Source organism: Hippoglossus hippoglossus, chromosome 13 (assembly GCF_009819705.1).
Source record: "Hippoglossus hippoglossus isolate fHipHip1 chromosome 13, fHipHip1.pri, whole genome shotgun sequence".
Classification (NCBI taxonomy): Eukaryota; Metazoa; Chordata; class Actinopteri; order Pleuronectiformes; family Pleuronectidae; genus Hippoglossus; species Hippoglossus hippoglossus.
Window position 1 is genome coordinate 2,577,230 of NC_047163.1, and position 23,487 is coordinate 2,600,716.

General features: G+C 44.4%; 2 protein-coding genes across 6 annotated transcripts in view; both read right to left on the reverse strand.

The window, feature by feature from the left end:
• Positions 1–23,487, reverse strand: part of LOC117773272 (spectrin beta chain, non-erythrocytic 1-like) — a 750,817-nt gene that overhangs the window by 703,836 nt on the left and 23,494 nt on the right. For 4 of the 5 annotated variants that reach the window (XR_004615891.1, XM_034605032.1, XM_034605031.1 and 1 more), the window contains exons 19-31: positions 22,421–22,661; positions 22,162–22,320; positions 21,542–21,672; positions 21,203–21,428; positions 18,962–19,164; positions 17,833–17,923; positions 13,220–13,366; positions 3,950–4,213; positions 2,156–2,380; positions 1,556–1,645; positions 1,116–1,394; positions 401–531; positions 46–250 (exon numbers count right to left, since the gene is read on the reverse strand). Coding sequence is in view for 4 of the 5 variants with exons in the window: in XM_034605032.1 (XP_034460923.1) it covers positions 46–250; positions 401–531; positions 1,116–1,394; positions 1,556–1,645; positions 2,156–2,380; positions 3,950–4,213; positions 13,220–13,366; positions 17,833–17,923; positions 18,962–19,164; positions 21,203–21,428; positions 21,542–21,672; positions 22,162–22,320; positions 22,421–22,661 (2,392 nt within the window). In the remaining variant the exon portion in view is untranslated. Of the gene's footprint in view, positions 1–45; positions 251–400; positions 532–1,115; positions 1,395–1,555; positions 1,646–2,155; positions 2,381–3,949; positions 4,214–13,219; positions 13,367–14,116; positions 14,635–17,832; positions 17,924–18,961; positions 19,165–21,202; positions 21,429–21,541; positions 21,673–22,161; positions 22,321–22,420; positions 22,662–23,487 lie in introns of those variants that run through there. The other variant, XM_034605034.1, reaches the window with a different exon arrangement.
• Positions 1–23,487, reverse strand: part of si:ch211-14c7.2 — a 432,059-nt gene that overhangs the window by 343,616 nt on the left and 64,956 nt on the right. The window lies entirely within an intron of this gene.

The following is a 23,487-nucleotide window of genomic DNA, read 5'->3' on the forward strand; positions in this document are numbered from 1 at the left end:
TAAATGAATTATTCATCCACATCCATCATCTGTCCACACACTTACTGTCACATGCTCGTAGTCTTGACCCAGTTCCGGCGAGCTGGCGACCACCTCCCTCTGAGCGATCCACTGCTCCAGCTCGTCCACCTCTCTATTGAGCTGGTAGAGCCAGTACTGCTGCTCCAGGCGGCTCTTCCTCTCCTCCACCAGGTCCTTCAGGGACACGTACAGACGGTCAATCTGCGACTGGCGCTTGCTGATCTGCTCGCTGTCGAAAGAAGCAGAGAAACTGTGTCAGGTCACGTACCAAAAAAACTGGGAGTGTACCTGCAGCAGGAAACCGTGTATCAGCTGCTTTACTTTAAACTACAGATGCACCGATTGCAATTTTCTTGGCCGATTCTTTCTACATGCTCACCAGTCCGGATGCCCCATCTCCAGCAGCTGCCGGCACTGCTGCGACAGAAGGCCGATGGTCTCAGCATAGTCCTCGATGGTCTGTTCCAGGACCAAGTGTTTCTTCAGCAGCTGCAGGGTGCTGGGCTCGTCCTGATGGGAGGAGGAAATGACCCGTATGTTTTACTTTACACACAATAGTCTATACGCAGCAGAAATCTTCCACACTGCACTGCTGATGATTTTAGATCATGTGTTTGTGCCTCTCAGGAATGTGTGCATTCAGAGTAGTTCTTCTAATAACTTAAACTTCATGAGGAAACTATTTCATGAAGCTCAGCATAAGTTCAGTCAAGAAGACTTTCCCCCCGTTCAATCAATCTCAGTTCTCTCACTCTCAGCTGATTGGGCGTTTCTAAACGACTGATTCTACCACAGTCTCTTCCAGCCAATCATACGGCTGCTGTTAAACTTTAAATCCCTTCTCCTCTCTTCTCAACCACCACCAGTGTCTCGGCCCCGGGGGGGATTCTTATGCCAAAAGAATTTCACATCACCTTCTTTGTGCACATGTCAATAAATAATAATAAATGTTTGTTAAACCGTTGAATCGAAGTCTCTCCTGATTGAACTGATGATAACAGGTCCCATGCAGTGATTATTTAACACATGATGAACAATTTATTAGTTGTTGTTCACTGAAAAGCCAAGAATGTTTCAGTCAATCCCCCGCTCACCTTCCCCTTCTCCTCGTTCATCATGTGCAGCTCTTGCTCGCTCAGCCAGGCCTCCACCTCGGCCGTGTCGAAGTAGTACTGCTGGGCCTGGTACATGGCGTCCAGGACCAGTTGCCTCCTCTCGGTCTCGGCCCAGAGCAGAGCCCACAGATAGGCCAGCTGGTCGTGGCCCGCCCTGACGCAGTCTGCCTCGGGGCTGCGTATGGAGGCGATGATTCCCGCCCTCTCCAGGACGTCGTCAATCCTGCTCATGTGGCCCTGCAGCTCCCTCTGAAGAGTCTGGAGGAGAAGACGAGAGTCAGTTCAGGAAAGTTTGAAAGTTTTCTGTGTTGTTGAAGATAGATGATGAGATGTTGCACAACAGGAGAAAGGTCAACAGGGGGAGTCAAAATTAACTGAAAGGCTGTGGTCAGAATCACCAACTCTTCTGACTTCCTCACCTGATTCTTCTTCATGAGCTGCTGGACGGACTGCAACGAACAACCGTGCTCCTGAGACATGGCCATCGGGAGGCGCTCCTGGATCCACAACTACAACCACAACACATGGGAGTCAATATTTGTAAACTATGATTTTGTGAACGTGGTAGTTTTAAATGCACCGTTACATAAATACATACATGTGTGTCTGAGGTCGAAGAGATTAAAGAAATTTACGTGAACCTGTCAAGTCCCAGATATGCTCAGAAATGTATATGAAAATAAAATGTATTTTTTAGAAAGAACTGAAAATGAAATCTCATTGATAACTGTTGATAAATGATCTGCTGGCTGTGATTATATTTACACATGGAATCTAATTAAACTGTCAAAATACAACAGGAATATAGATGCATCTTTAAAACGGTGTGTGTATCTGTAACAGCTTGAATTGTTGGGTTGGAGCAAATCATTTCAGATTTTCATTTTCCTATTGTTTTTGTGCAGTTTGCATAGAAACTCATCAACAGTTCCGGGTGTAAGACGGGTAAAGATTCATTTCATTTCACATTAGACATTTCAATGTGCTTCAGTCTGCGTGTACGTGTCCAGCAAACTCACAATCTCGTCCTCCAGGTCTCGTCCGACTTGGTGCACTTCCTTCGACGCCAGCAGGATGCGCCGCCGCTCCTTCAGCGGCTCGATGAGACGCACCATCCTGGCTTCCACGACGGCCTGACGCTCCGCCACCGTCCCCTTGATCTGCGTCTGCTGTGGTATGGAGGCTGCCTGCACCTGGAGCTGCCCCACCTCCTGGTACCACGCCTCCATCTGGGTCTCCATGGTCTGAGGGGCGAGGAGGAGGAGGAGAAGGAGGAGGAGGAGGAGAAGGAGGAGGCAGCGGTGGAGGAGAAAGGGGCGTAGAGCAGAAGTTATGAAAACAGAGGGAGGAAAAGAGGATGTGTTGATTAGAGGGGAGAGATGGAGGTGAGTGAAAAGGGAGAGAGAATGAATTGGATGTCGTCATGGGGGGGAAGATAAAGATGAGTGGGATGTAAAGATTGTGACAGAAATGAGTTGTTTGTGAGTTTAATCAACCAATTTAGTTGATATTTAGTTATAATTCTTTTCTTTGACTTAGATTTTAATTCTTTCTTGCATTAGATTCAAGAAAGATTTTAACATCAATTATCAGTTTTGTTTTAGCATAACAGTATCGTCAAAAACTATATAAACCTGCAAGTAAATCATTTAAGTTAAAATGACAGAAAAATCACGAGGGTCGCTGAAATTTAAGAAAAATGATGGACACGAAAGCAAAGATGAGACTGAAAACAATCCGAAGCAGCAGAAGCACGTTGACAGACGTGAAGTGTCATGAAGATTACTGTTCCCCGTGTCAGGATGGATGCTGGGAGGTGAAGATGAAGTGGGAAAGCAGAGCTAATGGCGGCCTGTTAAAGAAGCTGTAAGCGGCATGCTGTGGGAGAGGAGAGTGAGAGGAGATGTCTGGTGAAGTGATGAGTTCATGGATGGATGAAGCTGCGTGTGGGCCAGCGTCACACCTGCCTGCTTCTCACTTTATAACGTCAGTTAACACTTTCCCTTAAGAGTTTACGTCTCAATCTCTAGTTTCAAGTCTTCTTCAATACAGCATGATCCTCATTTTGTAAATTATGGTCCATTTAGAGTCAAATAGACCATAAAGCTCCATTTGCATATAGGCGTGTGTGTGATTGACAGCTAGTATCATCCAATACGTGCAGGTGGCAGGCATCCAGTGTCCTTGGCTCCACCCCCATTCCTCCAAATGTGGTTCAGCCATGTCTACTGGTTTGTGAGCATGATTACATAAAAAGTACTGAAACACCAAACTGATCAGATTTAAGTGGTGGATCCAGGATTTATCGTTTTCCATTACATTGCGAGATGAACCAGTTCTCTAAGGAATTTTAATTGTAGTGTGTAACATCAGGACTAATGGAGATAGAAGTGTGTCAGTCACAATTAGCTCATCAAAGGACATCAGCATCTGTTGATCTAATCTAATTCTGCAAGATCCTGGCAGCAGTATTTAAAATATACTGATCAATATATCTCACGATCGTCGGTAGGAGTGATGTTGGCATGAAGGCTGAAAAACCATAAATGCAAATTAAAAATTAATGTCGGCTTTAAAATGAAAAAAAAGCCTGACTTCGCTGAAATGAGATGAAAAGCTCAACGGAAAAATGTTGCAGGCGCAGGACGAGAAAAGCTGTGAGTCACTTTCCAACGTTGTGTTTAAATGTTAATGAGATGAGGTCATCACTGTGAGGGGATAATAACAGTGAGTTCAACATGTACAATAAGACCACGTCAACATAAGGTTTTGTCCAATATGCTTTTGTCCAATATGCTTTTAAATCTTCAAACCTGCAGTTTCTTCAGCTGCTTGTTGACGGTGGTGAGGTCCTGTCCCTGGTCCACGTAGGCCAGTTGACCCTCCAGCTGGCCCAGCCTCTGGTCCAGGCTTTCATAGCTCTGCACCAGCAGGTCGGCCTTGTTGGCCTCAAAGAGCTGCCGGGCCTTGGCCTGGGTGGTGCTCTCCAGATCCTGCCAGCACTCCCGGATCTCCTCCAGCTTCCTCCGGACCACGGGACTGAGCTCCGGCTTCTCCTGGATCAGCTGCTGGCCCTCCTGGATGGACACGGAGGGAGAGGGGTTATTAAAGGTGTTAATGATATATGAAAATAATAATTAGTCAACATTTGAAAAACGTGGAGCAGAGTCGAGAGAAAAACCAAAATATACCACTAAAGCAAAGGAAATAAAACGCTTTAAACTGGTGAATTAACCAGAGATGTCGACCTGCAACGATTAGTCATTTACAACCAGTTCAGAAGGTTTTTAACCAAAAATGTACTGGTTTCAGCTTCTCCATGAGAAAAATCTATCTATAAAATAAACTGTTGGCGTAATGTGCTGATTAAACCAAACTCCAGCACCTCACGTTGTGACAAGCAGTACCACAAATAATGAATCAATTAATTCAGAACATAATTGGGAGATAAATCAATAATGACATTGACATAATCATCAACATAATTATGACCAGTCGAGGTCAAAATAGAAAGAAGCATAAATCCGCAGATATTCACTGGATCTTATGTCTGAATAATTATGTGTAGACACTGTGAAACTGGGTTAGGAGGCATGTGAGTGTGTGTGTGTGCGTGTGTGTGTGCATGTGTGTGTCTGTGTGTGTGTGTGTGTGCATGTGTGTGTGTGTGTGTGTGTGTGTGTGTGTGTGTGTGTGTGTGTGTGTGTGTGTGTGTGTGTGTGTGTGTGTGTGAGAGTGTGTGAAGAGATTAAACCTCACTGCGTTAAAATGCCTCATAAATTACCTCGCACTCCCCTCCCCCCTTTCTCGCTCTCTGTGCTCTTTTTCATATTTCTTTGTACCTCACCCTATTCTGAACCCCCTTAAATACACACACACACACACACACACACACACACACACACACACACACACACACACACACACACCTTCTGTTTTTTCTCTTTTCAGCCTCCCCCACAGTGAAATCCTTCCCCAATTGTATTTTGCATTGTGCAGTCGGTGAGTGTGTGTGTGTGTGTGTGTGTGTGTGTGTGTGTGTGTGTGTGTGTGTGTGTTTATGCCAGTGTGAAAGTGTGTGTGTGTGTGTGTGTGTGTGTGTGTGTATCAGAGAAAGAGAGAAAGAGAGCTGCAAAAAAAAAGGATGAAACAGAAAGATACAAAACAAAACGTGGTATATGGTTTCTATTGGCTCTATACCTGAATTTAAATTACTCTGGTACTCTTAAATCTTATCTTATATATATTTACATTTATTAAAATACATTATTTCCATGTTGCAGTCTAGTAACTTTTATATTATTTGAGCAGCACTTTAACTTTGATGTGTTCAACGTATGGCAATGAAAAAATGTAAAAATAATGAATTTTAAATTGAATATTGAGATGGAAGAATCAAAGCATCTACTCTGTGAAGCTGAAAGGAAACACAACAATGCTTTGACCTTAATGCAGGTCACATTTAAAAAGCAGCACAAAGTCCAGAGCATCTATAGAGCTGAAGTTAAGGGCCAGAGGTGCAGACTCTGGTGACTAAAGGTTTCCCTCATGTGCTGCATGTGTAACTTTGAGCAGTGACTCATCTGCAGAGGACAGCATCCGGTCCGACTCACACGGGATCCGATCAAATCCACAGACAGAGTTTCACGATGACTGGAAACTGGACGACACTGAGGCCATCACAGGGTTTCCAGTCACCTTCCCCCTCACCGGCTGCGTGACCATGCTTCAGGAAATCTCTGTTTGTACAACTCTTCTTGTAACAGCACGTTTAGTGACGGTACAAAGTCAAGTCATACAAGAAACATCACAGGTTCGATATCTGAAAAAAGACCCAGAACCAGCTAATTGGGTTTATAAGAGATAATGTAACTGCATTAACATGAATATTTAGTCATCCATCCATCCATCCATCCATCCATCCATCCATCCATCCATCCATCCATCCATCCATCCATCCATCCATCCATCCTTCCATCCTTTCATCCATTAGCTCTTCTGCCTATCCTTTGAGGGTCACACAGGGGGGAGGAGCCAGATGCTGTGTACCCTGTATATTGTAAATAGTTCTGTATACAAAGTGGCAATAACTGTTATAATCTCCTTTTGAAAATTTTGCATTGGATTTTACAAGTGCTGTATATGACTAAATGTATTGTAAAATATTAGATCGTTACATGTGGAAATATCTGCTGAATAAATGAAATGATCTCTGTCAAATGTTAAATATTACATGATGGTTAAAATGTAAAATATTAACACTAGAGGCTCAGATTCCGGTGCCAGCTAGATTAACAGATGTATAGTTTCTTCAGAACTACAAACATGTCTTCCTTGCAGAGCTGCAGTCTGTTTCCAGTTGTTCCAGTAAAGTGAACTGCAGATGACAGGAGTTATTATGGTATGTGCACATCGGATGAGTAACCGGCTGTACAACAGGCCCCACTTCACACTACACCACTCTCAGTCCTGTGATTTCCTGTGTAGGTGTGTTACGTCAGCGTTCACAGTGGTGTGGTGTTCCTCCGGCTGCTGAGGTGTGTCCTCCTCTGCAGTGAGTGGGTGGGTGGGCTGCGTGGGCTCCAGCAGCTTCTCCAGCAGCTTCTCCACCAGCCTCCGAGCTGCTACACTCACTAGGTCTGCAGTGCAAAGACAATCATTTATTCTCCTGCTAATGCAAACAGGAACGTCTGTGTCTTTTTGAAGGTTGAAGTGGCTCACTGAAGATCCGTCTGTGACGAACTCGGGGCTCAGACTCGGAAAGACACTTGTTGTGCGTCACTTTGCAAACTTCCTCACGCAATGAAAATGATAATGACAAGATGATTCAAATGCCAAAAGCCGATATGACCCAGAACGAAATAAAGAACAAGCGTGAGAGCGAGGACTCCCGACAGGACTCTGATGCCGACAGTAAAAGATGGAGCCTCCTCGTTCTGCTGTCTGTGAATCACAGCAGACATCTGCTCCTGAGCGTCACTGTTGACACTCGGCTGGTCAGCCTGTCTGTTATTCTCAGGCTTCTGCAGCTAATGTGTCAATATTTACTTTGCATGTGAAAAATCTGATCGTCCAACCAAACAGACACATTTCAGGTTGCAGCTCTAATCGTTAGAAATATGTCGGGTACATCTCTCTTCTCAGGGAAATCCACAAGGAACGATGGGGTGGGGGGGTTCGCCCCACTGCTGATCATCTTTGACAACACAACAGTGAAATCTTTGTGGAACAGAATGAATGTTGTGTTGCCATCGTGCTGGGAATCAAACCCATGTGCATTGCAGGCAGAGGAAGCTGCTGCACAGTTTCACTATGAGACACATTCAGGTCAGAGTGAGCAGGTACAGAGGTGAAAAGATGGAGGCATGAGACCAGATGACGACAGGTGGGATGTGAGGTCTCTGTTAGTGCACAACCCGAAAGATAATAACTACTGACTGTCCAGCTATGGTTTAGATTAGAAAACAAATCAACGAGACTCGTTCCTGCTCGTCTTCCTCATCATTTATGCTTTTACTGGCATGAACAGCGTCGGCAAAGTTTCTAAATAAAACTGGAATAAAAATACAACAGCAGATCTCAGCAAATCGGTTCACCACTCGCTCTGCGTAAAAGGGCCTCATCGATGTTCTCACAGCAGGCAGACACACACACACACACACACACACACACACACACACACACACACACACACACACACACACACACACACACACACACACACACACACACAGTTCTGCAGAGGCAGCACAAAACTACTGGTCAGTAGTTCAAATATAGTAGGTGAGCTGATATGCATATGAAATTTAAAAGGTATGGAGTTAATTTATTTTTATAGCCAAGTATTAAACTGAATGACAAGATGGACGACTCGTCTCCAAGCCAACATATCCTGGATACAGGTTCTGCCGTCTTGTGCTGGAGATGTTATTTGGAGTCTGCACAGCAGCGTTTGGGGGAGTGGAGCCGTCGTATCGCAGACAGATGTCAATCAATTTATATTTTTAATAATATAATAACTCATTAAAAACAAACAGGAACCTAAAATGACATAAACCGTACTTTTGACTTTTTAGTTTGGTCCATGTTCATTCACAAACCTTAAGTTTTCAAGTAGCGATATGATCAAAGTGTATATTCAGATTTGTTTGTCTGGCGCTCCGGCCCGGTGAGGAGTCCCAGGACATCTTGCAGCGACAGCAGTTATTGATTGAACATTACATTACACATTCAGCACACTGCGAACCTCAGCTTATTAGACTTAGCCTTCTATACTACACCACATTAACGAGTGAGGGATGGATCTCAATACTCCAAAGCAGCTCTCTTTCGCTATCTTGGAAGTCTTACGTCACTTCCTGTTGAATCTCAGGCTGCTTCCTGTCCCGTGGTGAGAGGGGAGAGGACCGACGAGGGGAGGAAGCAGGAATGACCTTCACACACGTGCTGAGCGAAGAGAGGAGGGAAGACGAGGTGAAGGGAGACGGGATTGGGCAGCTGTTGCCGGGCAACCACCGCAATCACAGGAAAGAGGAGACACGTTGTTCCAGCTGCTGCTCAACGTCACCACAAACTGACACAGTGCACAAGATGCATCATGATCCTCTGCTGGGGTGTCCCCCCCCCCACCGTCACAGCACTGATATCTGAGGGACGACCACGAATGAGCCAGTGTGACACCACTTCGTTCTTCTTGTTTTCAGCTGATCAGATATGTTCCTCAGAAATATCTCCTCTGGCCTCAACTCAGTCCTAAACCTCTGCAGGAGTTTTATGATCCAAAACTATTTTAAAACTGGGTTACATCACACACAGTTCAAGATTTAAAAAAACAATGGTGCATCACATACTCCAGAACGTTAGTGTGGCAGAGGAATTAATGGAGCAATGCACCCCCGCGCATGACAACAGGCTGCAGTCATATTAGAAGTATGTTTGTAGTGAGAAATATCTGTCAACAGTAGCATGATGGGAAATTTGAGCTCAAAGGTTAGAATGGTTGCTGATGCTTGGCCAGACCATCAGCTGTGAAAGCTCAGACACAACCATAACAATCCCAATATCAGGCATATATGGTGTTAATCAGACTGGGACGAGTCTTCAGGCAGTTCAGGAGACTGGATCTGTAAAACACTTCCACTACAGACCCAGACCCGATTCCTCCGCCTGTATTCGGGAGGTTTGAATCCAATCAGCCCAAACCTCCTGCAGTCTAAACACAGTTTTACAAAACAGAAAAAAACAACCTTTTACAAAGAATGGATGTATTTCTTTTCTTAGTTTTGTTGTTGTTGCACTTTCTATCCAGAGTTAACCAGAGTTGGCATCTGCCTCTGGGTTTTACTGATAGTGATGAGGACGGCACAGTCCAGGGGGCAGGTGGGACCTTGATGTATAGACTGTCTTGTTTGGACAGTTACTAATTTCCCTCGAAAAATCTCATGCATATTCTTCCTCCATGCACTGCTACTGTAATACAGATCCTCATGCAATCATGGGCAGATAACTCTTCCCTAAAAACAGGCCATGTGCTTCACGGAGTCCTTCAGACAGCCGCTCTTACCTAATTACATAAATAGACTGAAGACTCTCAGAGGAAACATGGAGACACAGCCGCAGCAGGCAAAAGGACACCAGTCAGCAACGTGTATTTACATGATAAAAATCCAAATCCTATAAATATTTTCTAGCAAAAAAAAAAAACGTATAAGTTGCTAAGCAACGACCCTGGAGCAGGCATGTGACTACACACTGCTGCTGAAGAGCCTGAGCTGGATACACATCGAAACACACACACACACACACACACACACACACACACACACACACACACACACACACACACACACACACACACACACACACACACACACACACACACACACACACACACACACACACACACACACACACACACACACACACACACACGGGTTGTACTTCTGCACTTTCAATTCTAACCTCTAACTGCCGGACTCTAACCCTGAACCTCTTTTATCATGAACCCTAAAACCAAACTGTAAAAGCTAGAAGAGCTCTAAAGAAATTACAAGGTGCTAAAAATGTCCCTGACCCACTTTTTAAAAATCTCCTAATTTTTTTATGATTTTAAGTACAAGACAGATGAGTGCAGAGGAAAAGTGTTGAAGTGTTTTCATTTTGTTAGTGCGCGCTGAGCCGTGTTTACACTGCACAGACGTGTTGAAGCACAAGTTTCTTTCTTTATAAACGTGAGTGTGAGTAAAATCATGCTTCTCTCGTCATTCTAAACACATCTGTATTCACCTCTGTCCTTTGTTTGTCTGTTTTTCAGCAGCCTGATGCGAAAACTACTGCTCGTATTTCCACAAAACTTGGGGGGGCATATAAAGACATATAAAGAACTAAGTTTTACCGTGATCCGGACAAAAATCACTTTCTTTAATATTGTGAGATGGAACATTTCCACAGATTTCCCAGAGAATAATTCATGAATCTTTCTGAATGCCACAAACAAAACAAAAATTATATATGTTGAAATCACACAAAGCAAATCCATCAAAAAAGGAGAATGCGTTGAGCAGTTTTGTTTGAGTAGTGTCAGTTTTGACAAGTGTTGAGTAGGTTGTTCTGATTCTTTACCATCTGCCAAATAAACACAACAAAGAAACAAAGAACTGAACTCAACATTTCTCTGATACTTCAGCTTGTGGGCGTGAAAACTACAATGGACTCTTTTATACTTTTGAGCAGCAGCAGATTTGATATTTCTCGAGGTGCAACGATTCAGACGAGCAACGACCTTTTGGATTTGGTGTCCACAGTAATTACACCAATAATTTATGTAAACAAATGCAATTCTGTCAGTTCTAATACATAGAATTCTCCTGTTCTTCTAACACATCTACAGAAACAGATCGGTGCTCTCTCTACATTATCTCATTTCATATCCATCATTCTACACTTCTTGAACCCATGGTTTCAGACACACACACACACACATGCTAACATGCAAAGCTACACACACACACACACACACACACACACACACACACACACACACACAGACACACACACACAGTGGCCACTAGAAGAAGAAATGGAGAGAAATGACCAAATCAGTGGTACAGTAATTAGACTTAATGAGCAGCTTATAGGGAAACCGTGGGTAAAGCTGCCGAGCCATCAGCCACCATGTCACAGAGCTGATTGGACGAGGACACGTAGACGATGTAACACTCCGACTTCACTGGTGTATTTTAAGCTTTTAGCTTGTACTGTAATCATGAGTAAGAGGGAGATGGTAAACATGGCCGGGCAGAGGGATTCAAACCATGGACCTTGCAGTTTTGTGGAACATGCTTAAACTTTTCCGCCTTAAGATTGTTTTACAGACGGCATCATTTTAAGTATTAATCATAAAAACACTTTCTCATCAAAACCAGACAGTCATTGGTTATTTCCTCTGTGGCCTCGTGATGTGGAAGGCTGCTTTAAAGCACAGTGTGTGTGTACAGATACACACTAAACGCAGTGTTGTGCTGTGGCTCGGCTCAGGCTGCTCCCACAGGGGAGCTCAGTTTCAGCCCTGCCCAGTATGACTGCAGAGGACTGAGCCATTACATCACAGTCGACTGTTTGCAGCATGATAGATCAAGAATGAGCTTTTATGAGTGAACTACACTCGGAACAGCCATATTCAATGTTTCATATAGAATCACAAGTGCTGAGGTTTATCATAAGAAATGTAGCATCAGTGTCTCTTCGGTAAATATCCAGTGTCTCAGAACGGATGTAAAGCCAAGGTTTGTTTACTCCGAACATCCCATCGCATAGAATTACACCCTGAGAACTAAACAGTCACAGGTTTGATTTTCCACATCAGCACATATGGGTCCATCAGACTCCATGTGTCACTACTACACCCCATGAGTACACTGAGGAGGCATCACGTGAGCTGCTGACACGCACCGAAGTCTTTTCCTTCCTAGTAAAACATCGCAGAACATAACACACGACAGACGAATACAAACATCTCAGAATGAAAAAGAGGAGCCAGGAGCCGTCAACTTGGAAAGACATTGAGATTGAGAGATTGAGAGCAAAGCAAACTGGAGTTTAAAGACGTCATGTGGACTGTAACTGGGCAGCAGCATCACACACATGAACTGTGCCACGATGAACACGACAACCCGGTGTGTGACGTCGCCTGAACCAGGATCACAAAGCAGCAATGAGAGAGGAAACGTGGCTCTAAGTCACTGACTCTCCTGACCAGTGATGAGTTTACACATCCAGAGTCACGGCACAGCCGCCGCTCAGAGGCGTGAACACAACAGTCCACCGTCGAACCACAGAACCCGGAGGTGTAGCTAGGGAAACACCGGCTGAAGACGCTGACGTGCCTGGTAAACCACTTTAATATGAAACAGATCCAATCAGGACGCAGAGCAGTGGTGGAGGTTACAGCTCTCCTCTCTATTTTAAACCCCTGTGAGACTTTGTGTCCTTGCTACTGGCTTCGTTACGCTTTAAGTAACTGTAGTGTTTAACAGAACGACTTCATAAATCTGACATTAATGATCGGCTGTGCTGATTGAGGCCCACACTGTTTACATCAGTGCTGCCTGTCTGAAGGGAAACAGAAACAAGAAGTAGTTTCTAGCTTCTCTTTGACAGCAAACACGGTTTGTTGCCCGGAGAGTTTCAGCCACTGATGTGGTTTCGTCCTCTGTGCATCGCTGGACGCTGTAGAATCTATAGTTCACTGTTAGAAAGAGCGTTTACTTCCACCAAGGCCCATTCGTCCCTTAAATACTTTGCATCACACAAATAGGGATATGTTACGTCTCTTTAGAAGGTCAGTGGCCAAACTCCGTGAAAATAAGTCCAAACCAATATTTTGCAATATTCTTTCTTCTATCCTCCAGTGTTAAACGTCAAAAGAAACACAAACTCTAGATAATAAAATACAAAAAACAAAATTCCATAGTGATATTTTCTCCGGTTTCAAGCAGCCAGTTGTCACAAAACGTCTCAGCACCAGAATGACCCAGTTAAACTCAGGTGTCAAGTCTCTGTCAATTCGGACGAGCAGCACTCACCCTCTCGATTTTGTCCAGCCACTCTTTATTCTGGGCCAACTCGGCCATGAAGGCCTGGTGCTTCAGCCATTTCTTGTGAAGCTTCTGGGTCTCGTCTCGGCTGCTGTCCCTCGCCATCAGCATCTTCTCGTACACCCAGTCCCCCAGCTGGGTGAATGGGAGAGGATGAGAGAGAGAGAGAGAGAGAGAGAGAGAGAGAGAGAGAGAGAGAGAGAGAGAGAGAGAGAGAGAGAGAGAGAGAGAGAGAGAGAGAGAGAGAGAGAGAGAGAGAGGTGTCAATATTGGATGAGTATAAAAACTAAAAATAACTGTTGGTTATACTGATTTCTCTTTTTTTAAGATGTGGATCACACACTCTAATGCTGAAACTGTGTCCCCCCCATAAGAGAAACGTATGTTAGTAATACACTCATTTACAGAACATGTAAATGATCACACATGTATGTTTTCATTAGCATCTGTTGTGTGAAGAAGCTAAAAGAGACACCAGCGACACATACAGTGGGAAATACAAGGTCAAACACACAGACATGAATATTTAATGACGCACAGCAGGCACATGTCGGCAGACACACGTGTACCAACAAGCATGGCGGCAGGACTTCACATGTACACACAACACAAGAGATCACAGCATCAACATGCTGCCACACACACACACACACACACACCTCCAGAGCACAATGTGCACACACAGATGATCTGTGTGAGGCCAACACACAGCAGAAACCCCTCACGCCTGTGCTAACAGCACCAGCAACATATTCAGGTCAGCACCAGCAGCCTCCTCTCTCCGTCATACACATCCTCACACCTGCATCTAACGTTTCCACCTGCGCCTCCCTGAGTCGTAACCGGTCTCCTCCAAACCCACTGTGCAACGAACGGCTCGTTTACCGGCAGCTTCTAACAGGAACAGCCCACGGGGTTGTGGCAGCTGCAGGCAGCCGCTGGTATCCGCATCCTCGCTCGTCTGCCGTCACACACATGCAAAGATGCTCCACGCCACAGAGCCAGATGGAGACGGAGAGAACGAGCGTGGGGAGAGAAGGAAGGAGAGAAAGAGAGAGGTGTCTTCTGGGGAGCTGAACGCGACTGAGGGATGCAGGAGGTGTGCTGAAAGAAAAACGCCGGCCATGAGGGTAAATAACAACAACACTGGAGGCTGAGGAGACAGACTGGAGACTTCCTCCTCGCTCCTCACTGTACGCTCCACCAGGAGAGAGAGGAGGGGCAGGGGCGGACCAGTGACGAGCGAGAGGGCAAGAATGAGGAGGACTGATAGACGGGTTAGAAAAAAATTACTCTTCCCCCAAAACAATAAAATGGCAGGCTGCCGAGGCGACGCATGGGTGCTCCTCCCTGGCCTCACACCTTCAGCGAGGAGGAGAGCGGGTGAGTTGTCTGGTTGGAGGAGAGATGGAGCGGAGGAGGGGGAGGAGCAAAAGACTGGGATTTTGATTTTTTTTTGGGAGGGGGCAGGGGGAGGCAGGCGGCGCCTCCAGGCTCACCGGTCACAGCTAATGATGCTGAGGGGGAGGAGGTGGGTTTTAAATTGTGTCAGGAGGAGGACGGGCGAGTGTGAAGGTTCAGAAACAGTGAAAAACTGAAGTTTTAGCTGCTTTGAAGGATTAAAAAGACGCCGGGCTCCACTAACAGCCGAGCTCACGACTCCTCTACAGCTGCTTTTGTTTTATTCTCCGCCTCCCACACTCCACCCCCCTCTACCATCCCTCTCCTCCTCTCTGCAGCAGTCCCAGGCAGCTGTACTCTCTGTCTCCAGCTCGCCTGACGCTGCTGCAGTGGTAGAGCAGAGAGGAAAGAGAGAGAGAGAGAGAGAGAGAGAGAGAGAGAGAGAGAGAGAGAGAGAGAGAGAGAGAGAGAGAAGAGAGAGAGAGAGAGAGAGAGAGAGAGAGAGAGAGAGAGAGAGAGCAGAGGTCTGGACAGAGGAGGTGTGATAGTGAGAAGAGAGGAGGGACAGCGAGTGGAAGATTGGGCCGAGCAGCGATTTTTCCTGAATGATGCATCTGTAGTTTCCGGGGCTGGATCTCTGTCCCACGCCTTTGACACACAAACTCACACACACACACGAGTAAATATGCCTCACACATCGTACAAGCACAGACAAAAAAGACTGTGTGCACACTCATTAGGAGTGTACACAGTGTAACACACCCACACACACACACACACACACACCCACACACAGACACACACACACACGGCTGCAGAGGTCACGGTGGGTCACAGCCTGATGCCCCCCTTGAGACTGTAAATGAATTGAATGAGGGAAGAGGAAGACGTGTGTGTGTGTGTGTGTGTGTGTGTGTGTGTGTGTGTGTGTGTGTGTGTGTGTGTGTGTGTGTGTGTGTGTGTGTGTGTGTGTGTGTGTGTGTGTGTTTTGGGGGCGAACAGAGAATGAATGAGGATGAATGGGTAGGGGAAAGGGGGGGGGGGGGGGGGTAGATAGAGGAGAACAACGAGAAACGGAAGAGGAGGATTCATAGACCCGCTGTCATCATCACGTCATCAGAATTCAAACAGACGTCTCACAAAGCTTTAAAAGTGTCAGTTAAACATAAAATATTATCGTCAATTTCATAAAGGAGATTTTTCTTTGTTGTGTATTTAACATCATTGCACTTTGAACTATGAGTGGAACAGAATAAAGAATCTGACGATGTTACTACAACTGACATTTTAGCAACTTGAAAAATAAAAACAAATTAAATCAGTAATATTTCTAATACTAATTATTTGCAGAATAATAAAAACTGATTATTTACCAGATGTTTTCAATCAGAGCTTTTTTTTTTTCAAATTCATTCTTTTCTATTTTGAACAGACACTGACGGGATTTCAAGAATAACTGATGACTACATTTTAGATTTTAATAAAATATATAAATAAACACATGGGGAAGACTTAAAGACATAAAATACACATGTTCCTTCTTTGGACTAAGCATGTGACAGAAACACATTACTGGCATTACAGGCTACATTTAATTGAGTTTATCTATAACATGTCCCAGACCAGTTTATCTACACAGCTGAGTGTAAGTGACGGGTGAGTCCAGCACAAACAGCAGGAAGAAGCATTCAGCTGCTGTTATACGACGACTCTTTCTCCTGAAATGGACCCGGAGGTGAGTCCGGGTGAAACAGTGTTAACTTGAGTTCACTTCCTCAGTCTCCTATTGTCCCGAAGACGGAGTTGTTCTGAGGACAACGTGGAAGATGCCGGCTACAGAAGAACCTCTGACATTACAGCAGAGGTTCTCAGACTCGTTTTAAAGTTGTTCCCAGGACAAGGCTGTATGAACTGTACAGCGTCCAATCACAAAGAGACCTGAGGACCCATGTGACTGGTAACAAGTCTTGTGCTGATAAATGATTGTGTTATTGTTGAATAACTGAACCAAATAAATGTGAAAAATACCCAAATAATTATTAATTTACACAAAAATGAACAAAACCTTATAAAACATGTTCTGTTTTGTACATGACGATAAGCACTGGATTTGTTACAACTAGAGACAGATTTATCTGTTGGACGGTAACATGTCTCTGAGAGACGTCAGTGCTTGTGTGCTGAAATAAAAACTTTTATTTTAAAGAACAAAATCAAACTGTAAGATGTTTAAGATGTTATCACTGTCAAACATTACTGACTGTGAATGTCAGTGTAGAGAGTAGAGTGGAGGGGGAGCAGCAGGGAAACACAAGGATGAAGGTTTGAGTGAAGAGAAGAACACACCCTGCCAGCTGAGAGCTCAGGTTCACACACACAACACACACACACACACACACACACACACACACACACACTCATGTACAGTTAGATACACTCTTCCTCCTCTGAATTAGTAATGAGGTGCTGCTCTGCTGAATTATTCAGCGGAGCCAAAGAGAGAAAGTTGCTGAAACTAAACAAGGTTTTGGCCCAGAGAGCTCCGGTGACTGCAGGGTGAGAGAGCAGGAGCTGCAGGAGGCAGCGGGGGTGAGTTGTGTGCAACACAACTAGACACGCACGAGGGTGTGGCCCATGCAAATGATAGCTTACAACAACAGAGGATTAAAGTGGTTCGCCTGAAAATACCAAGACACAAAATCCTGCTAATCAAGTCGTTCATTCTGTGGTGGTGTCAAAGTGAAACAATAAGGATAGAGAATAATATATAATGATATGAAATACACTATAATCGATGAGTCTATGTAATATATCATCGTACAAACTCATGTACACGGTTTAAAAAAAGATGGTTGTTGTTGATACAGAACATTATCTAACTACTGAATGACAAGAAAAGAAAACTACAAACTACAAATGAGCCAAGTACAACTTTTCCCAATGTGTAACTATGACACTGACAACGTTAAAGCTCAATCACAAGGAAATATTTATATGCACAATGAAATGATCATGACTGCTGAGTGACACTGCTGAGATACCTGATGCTGCCACTAGAGAACACACAGGAAGTCGGCTCCCGTAAAAACAAACGATATCACTGCCATCTTCTTTACTTTCCCCATTAAAATGCTCTTAAACCGGTTTGATCAACGTCCCTGTGAGGTCGTCCCGTGTGTGAAACCAGTTTGGTCTCCTACCTCGTGACAGTCCTGGAGAAACCTCTGCAGTTCCCACTGGTCATTCAGTTTTTCCAGCCACCGCTGAGCCAGCTCTCTGTTCTGGTTTCCCCTGAAAGAGCGAAGGACAAACTCGTCAATAACTGAACATGTGACACAATCAAAGCATATTTAGACGTGTGTTTGTGTTTCTATCTTTGTTTGTCTTCTTTCTTTTTCCACCAGCTGAGACGATCATTCACAGTGTTTTCTCAGAGAATGTTTCATGGAACTTGAAAAGGAATCAGGTATTTTTAGGGGACAGATGTTTACGTGTGTAATTTAGTGCAGCTTGATTGAATTGAAGGGGAAGTAAGGACATTTTATTTTATATTTATTTCTGTGTCGTATATCAATATTCAGACATGATCTGCCTGGAAATATTCAGATTAAATGTTGATATTTGTAGACAACAGAGAAAATGTCTTGTGTTTATTAAAAAGAACATTGATTGATGTAATGATCTATTAAACAACCAAAATATAATAAATCACAATGTGACACTTTTGTGACATTTACTTGTGTCCATGGGAGAAAAAATTAACGTCCCCAGAGTTAATTGATGTAAATTAAATCCCAAAACCGTATGGTTCACCTATTGTTGAACACAGAAAAAAGCCCAACCCCCACTTCACTCACACACACACACACACACACACACACGCGCAGACACACACACACGCGCGCGGACACACACAGCCATCACCCAGATTTCATGGTCAGGTGTCAGTTCCTTTTCTGTGTTTCTGTTTCAGTTCCACTTGTAAGTCTCTTTTCTTCAGATTGTTGAGCTGCTACTATTCTTTCATTGTTGTAGTTGTATATTGTGTTCAAGCAGCTGCTCAGATGCACAACACCCAGCGAGGAGGACGGTGTGAGCTACGGGCGGATATATCTGCTTTTATTTCTACAGGCCATATGCTCACACTTTACTAATGTTCATATCGAAACAAACTTACAAAGCGAGAGAGAAACCTCAGTGTGACTGGAGCTTTTAAAAGATTTAAAGTGAAACTGGTATAAAGTTAAAACACAAACACTGTCAGACAGTCGTCTACGTCAGCGTGAGTCCAGACTTTAATCCTTTTGTGTTTAACTTGTGTATCGGTACCTGTTGGCGAGGGTGTCGATGCGTTCCCTGATGCGATCGGAGTAGATGTTGCTCTGGCTGATCAGACTCTCGCCGGCCTCGATCACAGCTTTGATCCGGTGCAGGTTCAGCTCCATGGTGGTGGTGAAGTCCTTGTGTTTCTTTATGGCGGCTTCAACCGTCTCCACTGTGGCGGGCAGCTCCACGTGGGCGAGGGCCGATTCCTGGAAGACGGGAGAAGTGAGGTGACGTCAGGAGAGAAAGATCCACAACACACAGACAAATATCACAATGAGAGATTCTTCTTTGGTTTTAAATAGTTTTCTGTTATATAAAACCAGGGTGAAAAGATGAGGGTGATTGGTCGAGCCTGATTATCGCTGTGACCTCGATATCATGGCTCCGCACCACAAACGCTATTGAACAGACTCTGGCTCCAAATGACGTAATCGGCACAAGATGGTAGTTTTTGTATCCAGGATATTTTTGGCTTCATTTCTGGAAAGTGGGACAAGATGTCCATCTTCGTTTACAGTCTCTGGTTACAATATAGAATTATAATTTATTCAACATGAACTAAGCTGACTAAATCAATAATGACAACAATCGTTAGTCAGGCGTCATTATGATGAATCCTTTTGTATTTTACTGTCAATATGAAAATGGATCCTTTTCTTTCACAGAGAAAGCAAATGAGATCGAGGCAGAAACAACAGGGAGAAGCAGAAAAAGGTCGATGGCCTCAAACGTCTTTGATACTTATTGAAGAAGAAATGCTGCTCTCTGAATAAACAGCCCCTCCTCCCCCACCAGGGTAATAATAAGGAGAGGTGGTCACACACACACACACACACACACACACACACACACACACACACACACACACACACACACACACACACACACACACACACACACACACACACACACACACACACACACACACGCGCAGGTCAGGGGCAGCTCTGCCTGTGACATTTCAGATTAGAAAAACAAACCTCTGTGATACTCACTGTTCTTCTGAACCACATGACTCAGGTGAGTCTGTAGATATGTTACCGTCCTTACATCAGAGTATTAAACTAAATTATAATTATATTCTTAAGAAGATAATCATCATTCAGTCAAAACTACTAACAATGTGTAATTTGTGTACTTTAAAGGGTTCATAACATAAAAAAGTCTGCACTTTGTTTCTATTACTAATTCATCCCTCTAAATGTTTCATATTTTGTTAAACTATTATTCTGTTAAACTAAGATAATTGTACCTTATTCATGATACAACTACATTATTTAAACAGTTAAAATTGAGAGTATGATACTTGTTTACTAACCTATGACTCACGAACACATTTTAGACAATAGGGAAGATGTATAATTTACTCAGACCTACATGCATCGCACTGTATATTGTTAACACACAGACACACACACACACACACACACACACACACACACACACACACACACACACACACACACACACACACATGAGCTCGTCCTCTGACACTTCAACATGATGTAGATCTAGAGTTTCTAGAAGCTGCTGCCTCCACTGCTCCTGCTCCGACATCACAAACTACAGAGGCGCTCTGCAGACACATGAACACATGAAGCCTCATTTTGACCCTCAATTCGCTTCAGTTTGACATGTGAGTATATTTTAGTTGAGCCGCCCTGTGTTACTCCCTACTCATGTGCAGCTGCAGTAAACACTGTAGTTCCACCATCAAAAGAAACCACAAGAGGAAAAGGGAATATATAAGTGGAGCAAAGGATGATGTGTGTCTGCATCAGAGGCAGCAAGACGAGCTCTGACAAACGTCACCTTAAAGCTGCTGCGTAAAAACCAGCAGCCGTAAGAACCCATCAGACATGTTGCACACAGCAGCTGCCTCCATCTGGTCGTCAGGCGTCGTTTGACACAACTTTTCTAACGGTGCAAATCTGAAGTTAAGCAGATTCCTGTGATGCAGCTGCAGCAAATAAAGGAGGTGTTGCTAACGTGCACATCAGGTAATGTGGTGGTGATGCACTGTCACACAGGAAGCCAATCACGTCGTCACAAGGAGTCGTTGAGAACAGTGGATCAAGGACTTATTTTACACTGTAAAAGCTTTAACGTGTTAAATGATCACAGTCATTAAGATTCATCCACTGGGGAACATGAACGTCGGCACCAGATTTCAGGTTTCAGGTTTTTAAGACTCATTTATGTCTGTTTCAAATGACGTCGTCCGTTTCTCTTTCTTCATCTCACCTGGTTATTGAGGAAGGACTCAGCCTGTTTAACGTCTCGCAGGAACAGATGGAAGATATGAGCCTGGACCAGAACTTCTCTCCTGCTCTCCCACATCTCCAGCAGTTTATTCCAGCCGACATCGAGCTTCTGGAGCCACTGCTGCAGAGCGGCATGAGGCAGAGGGGCCTCCTCGGACTCCAGCAGCTCGTTCATGGCCTGCAGGCGCTCGTAGTCCTCTTCATATCTGCAAAGAGAAAGTCCCCATTCATCATTTTCTCAGGATCTGATGAGTTTTAAGGGTCTTTCAGGAAGATTGGGTTACGGATAAAACACCATCAAAACCATTAAGTCGCCCACCGTCCTATCTCCTCCTTCAGGGCAGCGTGTTTGTTGATGAGTTTCTCGGCCTCCTCCAGGTCGTTGGGCAGCTGGTCGGAGGCAGCGGCCGTCTGGGTCTGGACCAACCAGGTGAGGAACGAGTCCAGGTCCTGAGAGCAGGGAGAGAGCAGCACCATTTACACATCATCCATTCTACTGGTACCCTGCATACGTCTGGAATAACGTGTTCTCTCTTAGACGATGAAATTAAAGACAGGTCCTGCAAAATTGTGTCCAGATTACTGCCTCTTAGTTTGCAGCAACTACAGTTTCCTACAGTTTACTTCACCAAGCAAACAATTTATCCAACACCATTTTTCAGTCTTTGTTGTTTTTCTCTTGCCCTGAAGCAGTTTCCTTGTTTCATGTGAAAAAAGATTAAACTATCCCTGTAAATAAAAAAAGCATGTTTTAATTAAACAAGCAATAGGTAAGGTTTCTGCTGCTCTGGAGCACGGGTTGTGTGTTTTTACATGTGGTGATTTTAAAATGTGGCTTTATTGTTTATGTCAGGTACATCCTGTTCCTATTGATTATCAGCGGGGGGTTGATCAGAGAAATATATTATTTTCCCTTATGCATGAACTATCCCTGTGTACCTGTATGAAGCTTTGCAGCCGGCCGGCCACCAGCAGCGAGTCCTCGCATCCCTGCAGGGTGCGTTTCAGCTCCTCCCACTCGAGGCTGATGCCATCGAACGGTACGAGAACATCCATGGTCCGACCGGAATGAACCGAGGCCAGATGCTCCGCCTCCTCCTGCATCACCAAACACAGACAGCGGTAATGTGATTGTAGCCTTTTATTCAGCTGTTTATATCTGGGGACACAACAGAACTCATCTATAGTATTTCCGAACCTGCAGATGCATCAGTTTGGGCTCCAGCACAGACAGGGCTCCCTCCATGGTGGAGAGGCGTCTCTGCAGAGCCAGGACTCCTCCCAGGTCACTGCCCACGTACTGGGTGGAGTCGATGGCTTTTCTCTTGTCCTGGATCTGAGACTTGATCTCTGCACACTCCAGCAAGTAGTTCTGCAGACGCAACATGGCGTCCAGCTGATCCTTCTTCTGCTCGACCAGCTCCACGATGCTGTTCCACCTGGTGTGATGAGACGGACAGGAGAGAGGGATGATGAAGATTTCATTTGGGAGGGATGAAGAAACACGAGGGAAGTGAAGACAAATGTAATTTATTCTTACAACCTACTGGAGATTATTCATGTGCAGAACTAAACATACAATATGCTCGGGGTCTCTCAATCAGAACAATAACAAAGACCCAGTTTGATGACGTCGTGAAGCAGCGTGGGATCGTGGGAGTTGTTGTTTTCACCAGTGCCAATGAAAATCTACTCCACGCAACTCAGTCGCTAATTATGTTCACTTCATGTATTAAAGTTTTATGAATGAATAATTAACCAATGACTAATTGTGATATATTATGAGTGACCGATGCAAACAGTGTGTGTTATAACAGAGCCTCGGGTAAAGAGGATATTCGTTTAAGCATCACAACAATCAGTTTTGAATAAGTAAAAACTGTAGGACTCTAATTTAGTTGTTCGAGCAGCAGATGTGTCAGGAGTTAAAAATATTACAGCTAAAAACAGCCGATAATATTTAACCACCCTCTCGTAACTCTGGGTCTTTTGCTGATTATGAAACACAAAACTGAGTCAGTTATTTTGACTTTGAGAAGAGAGGAGCTGCATCATATTTAAAACACACGTTACACCCACTGATACGATGACTTGCTATGAACTGTTAATGTTTCTCTGAGATGGTTGATTCCAGCCCAGGCCTCGTCTGCTCACCATATCGTCACACAATATGTTCTCCTGATTCTGCTCCAGACCAGCAGGTCTCCACACACACACACACACACACACACACACACACACACACACACACACACACACACACAC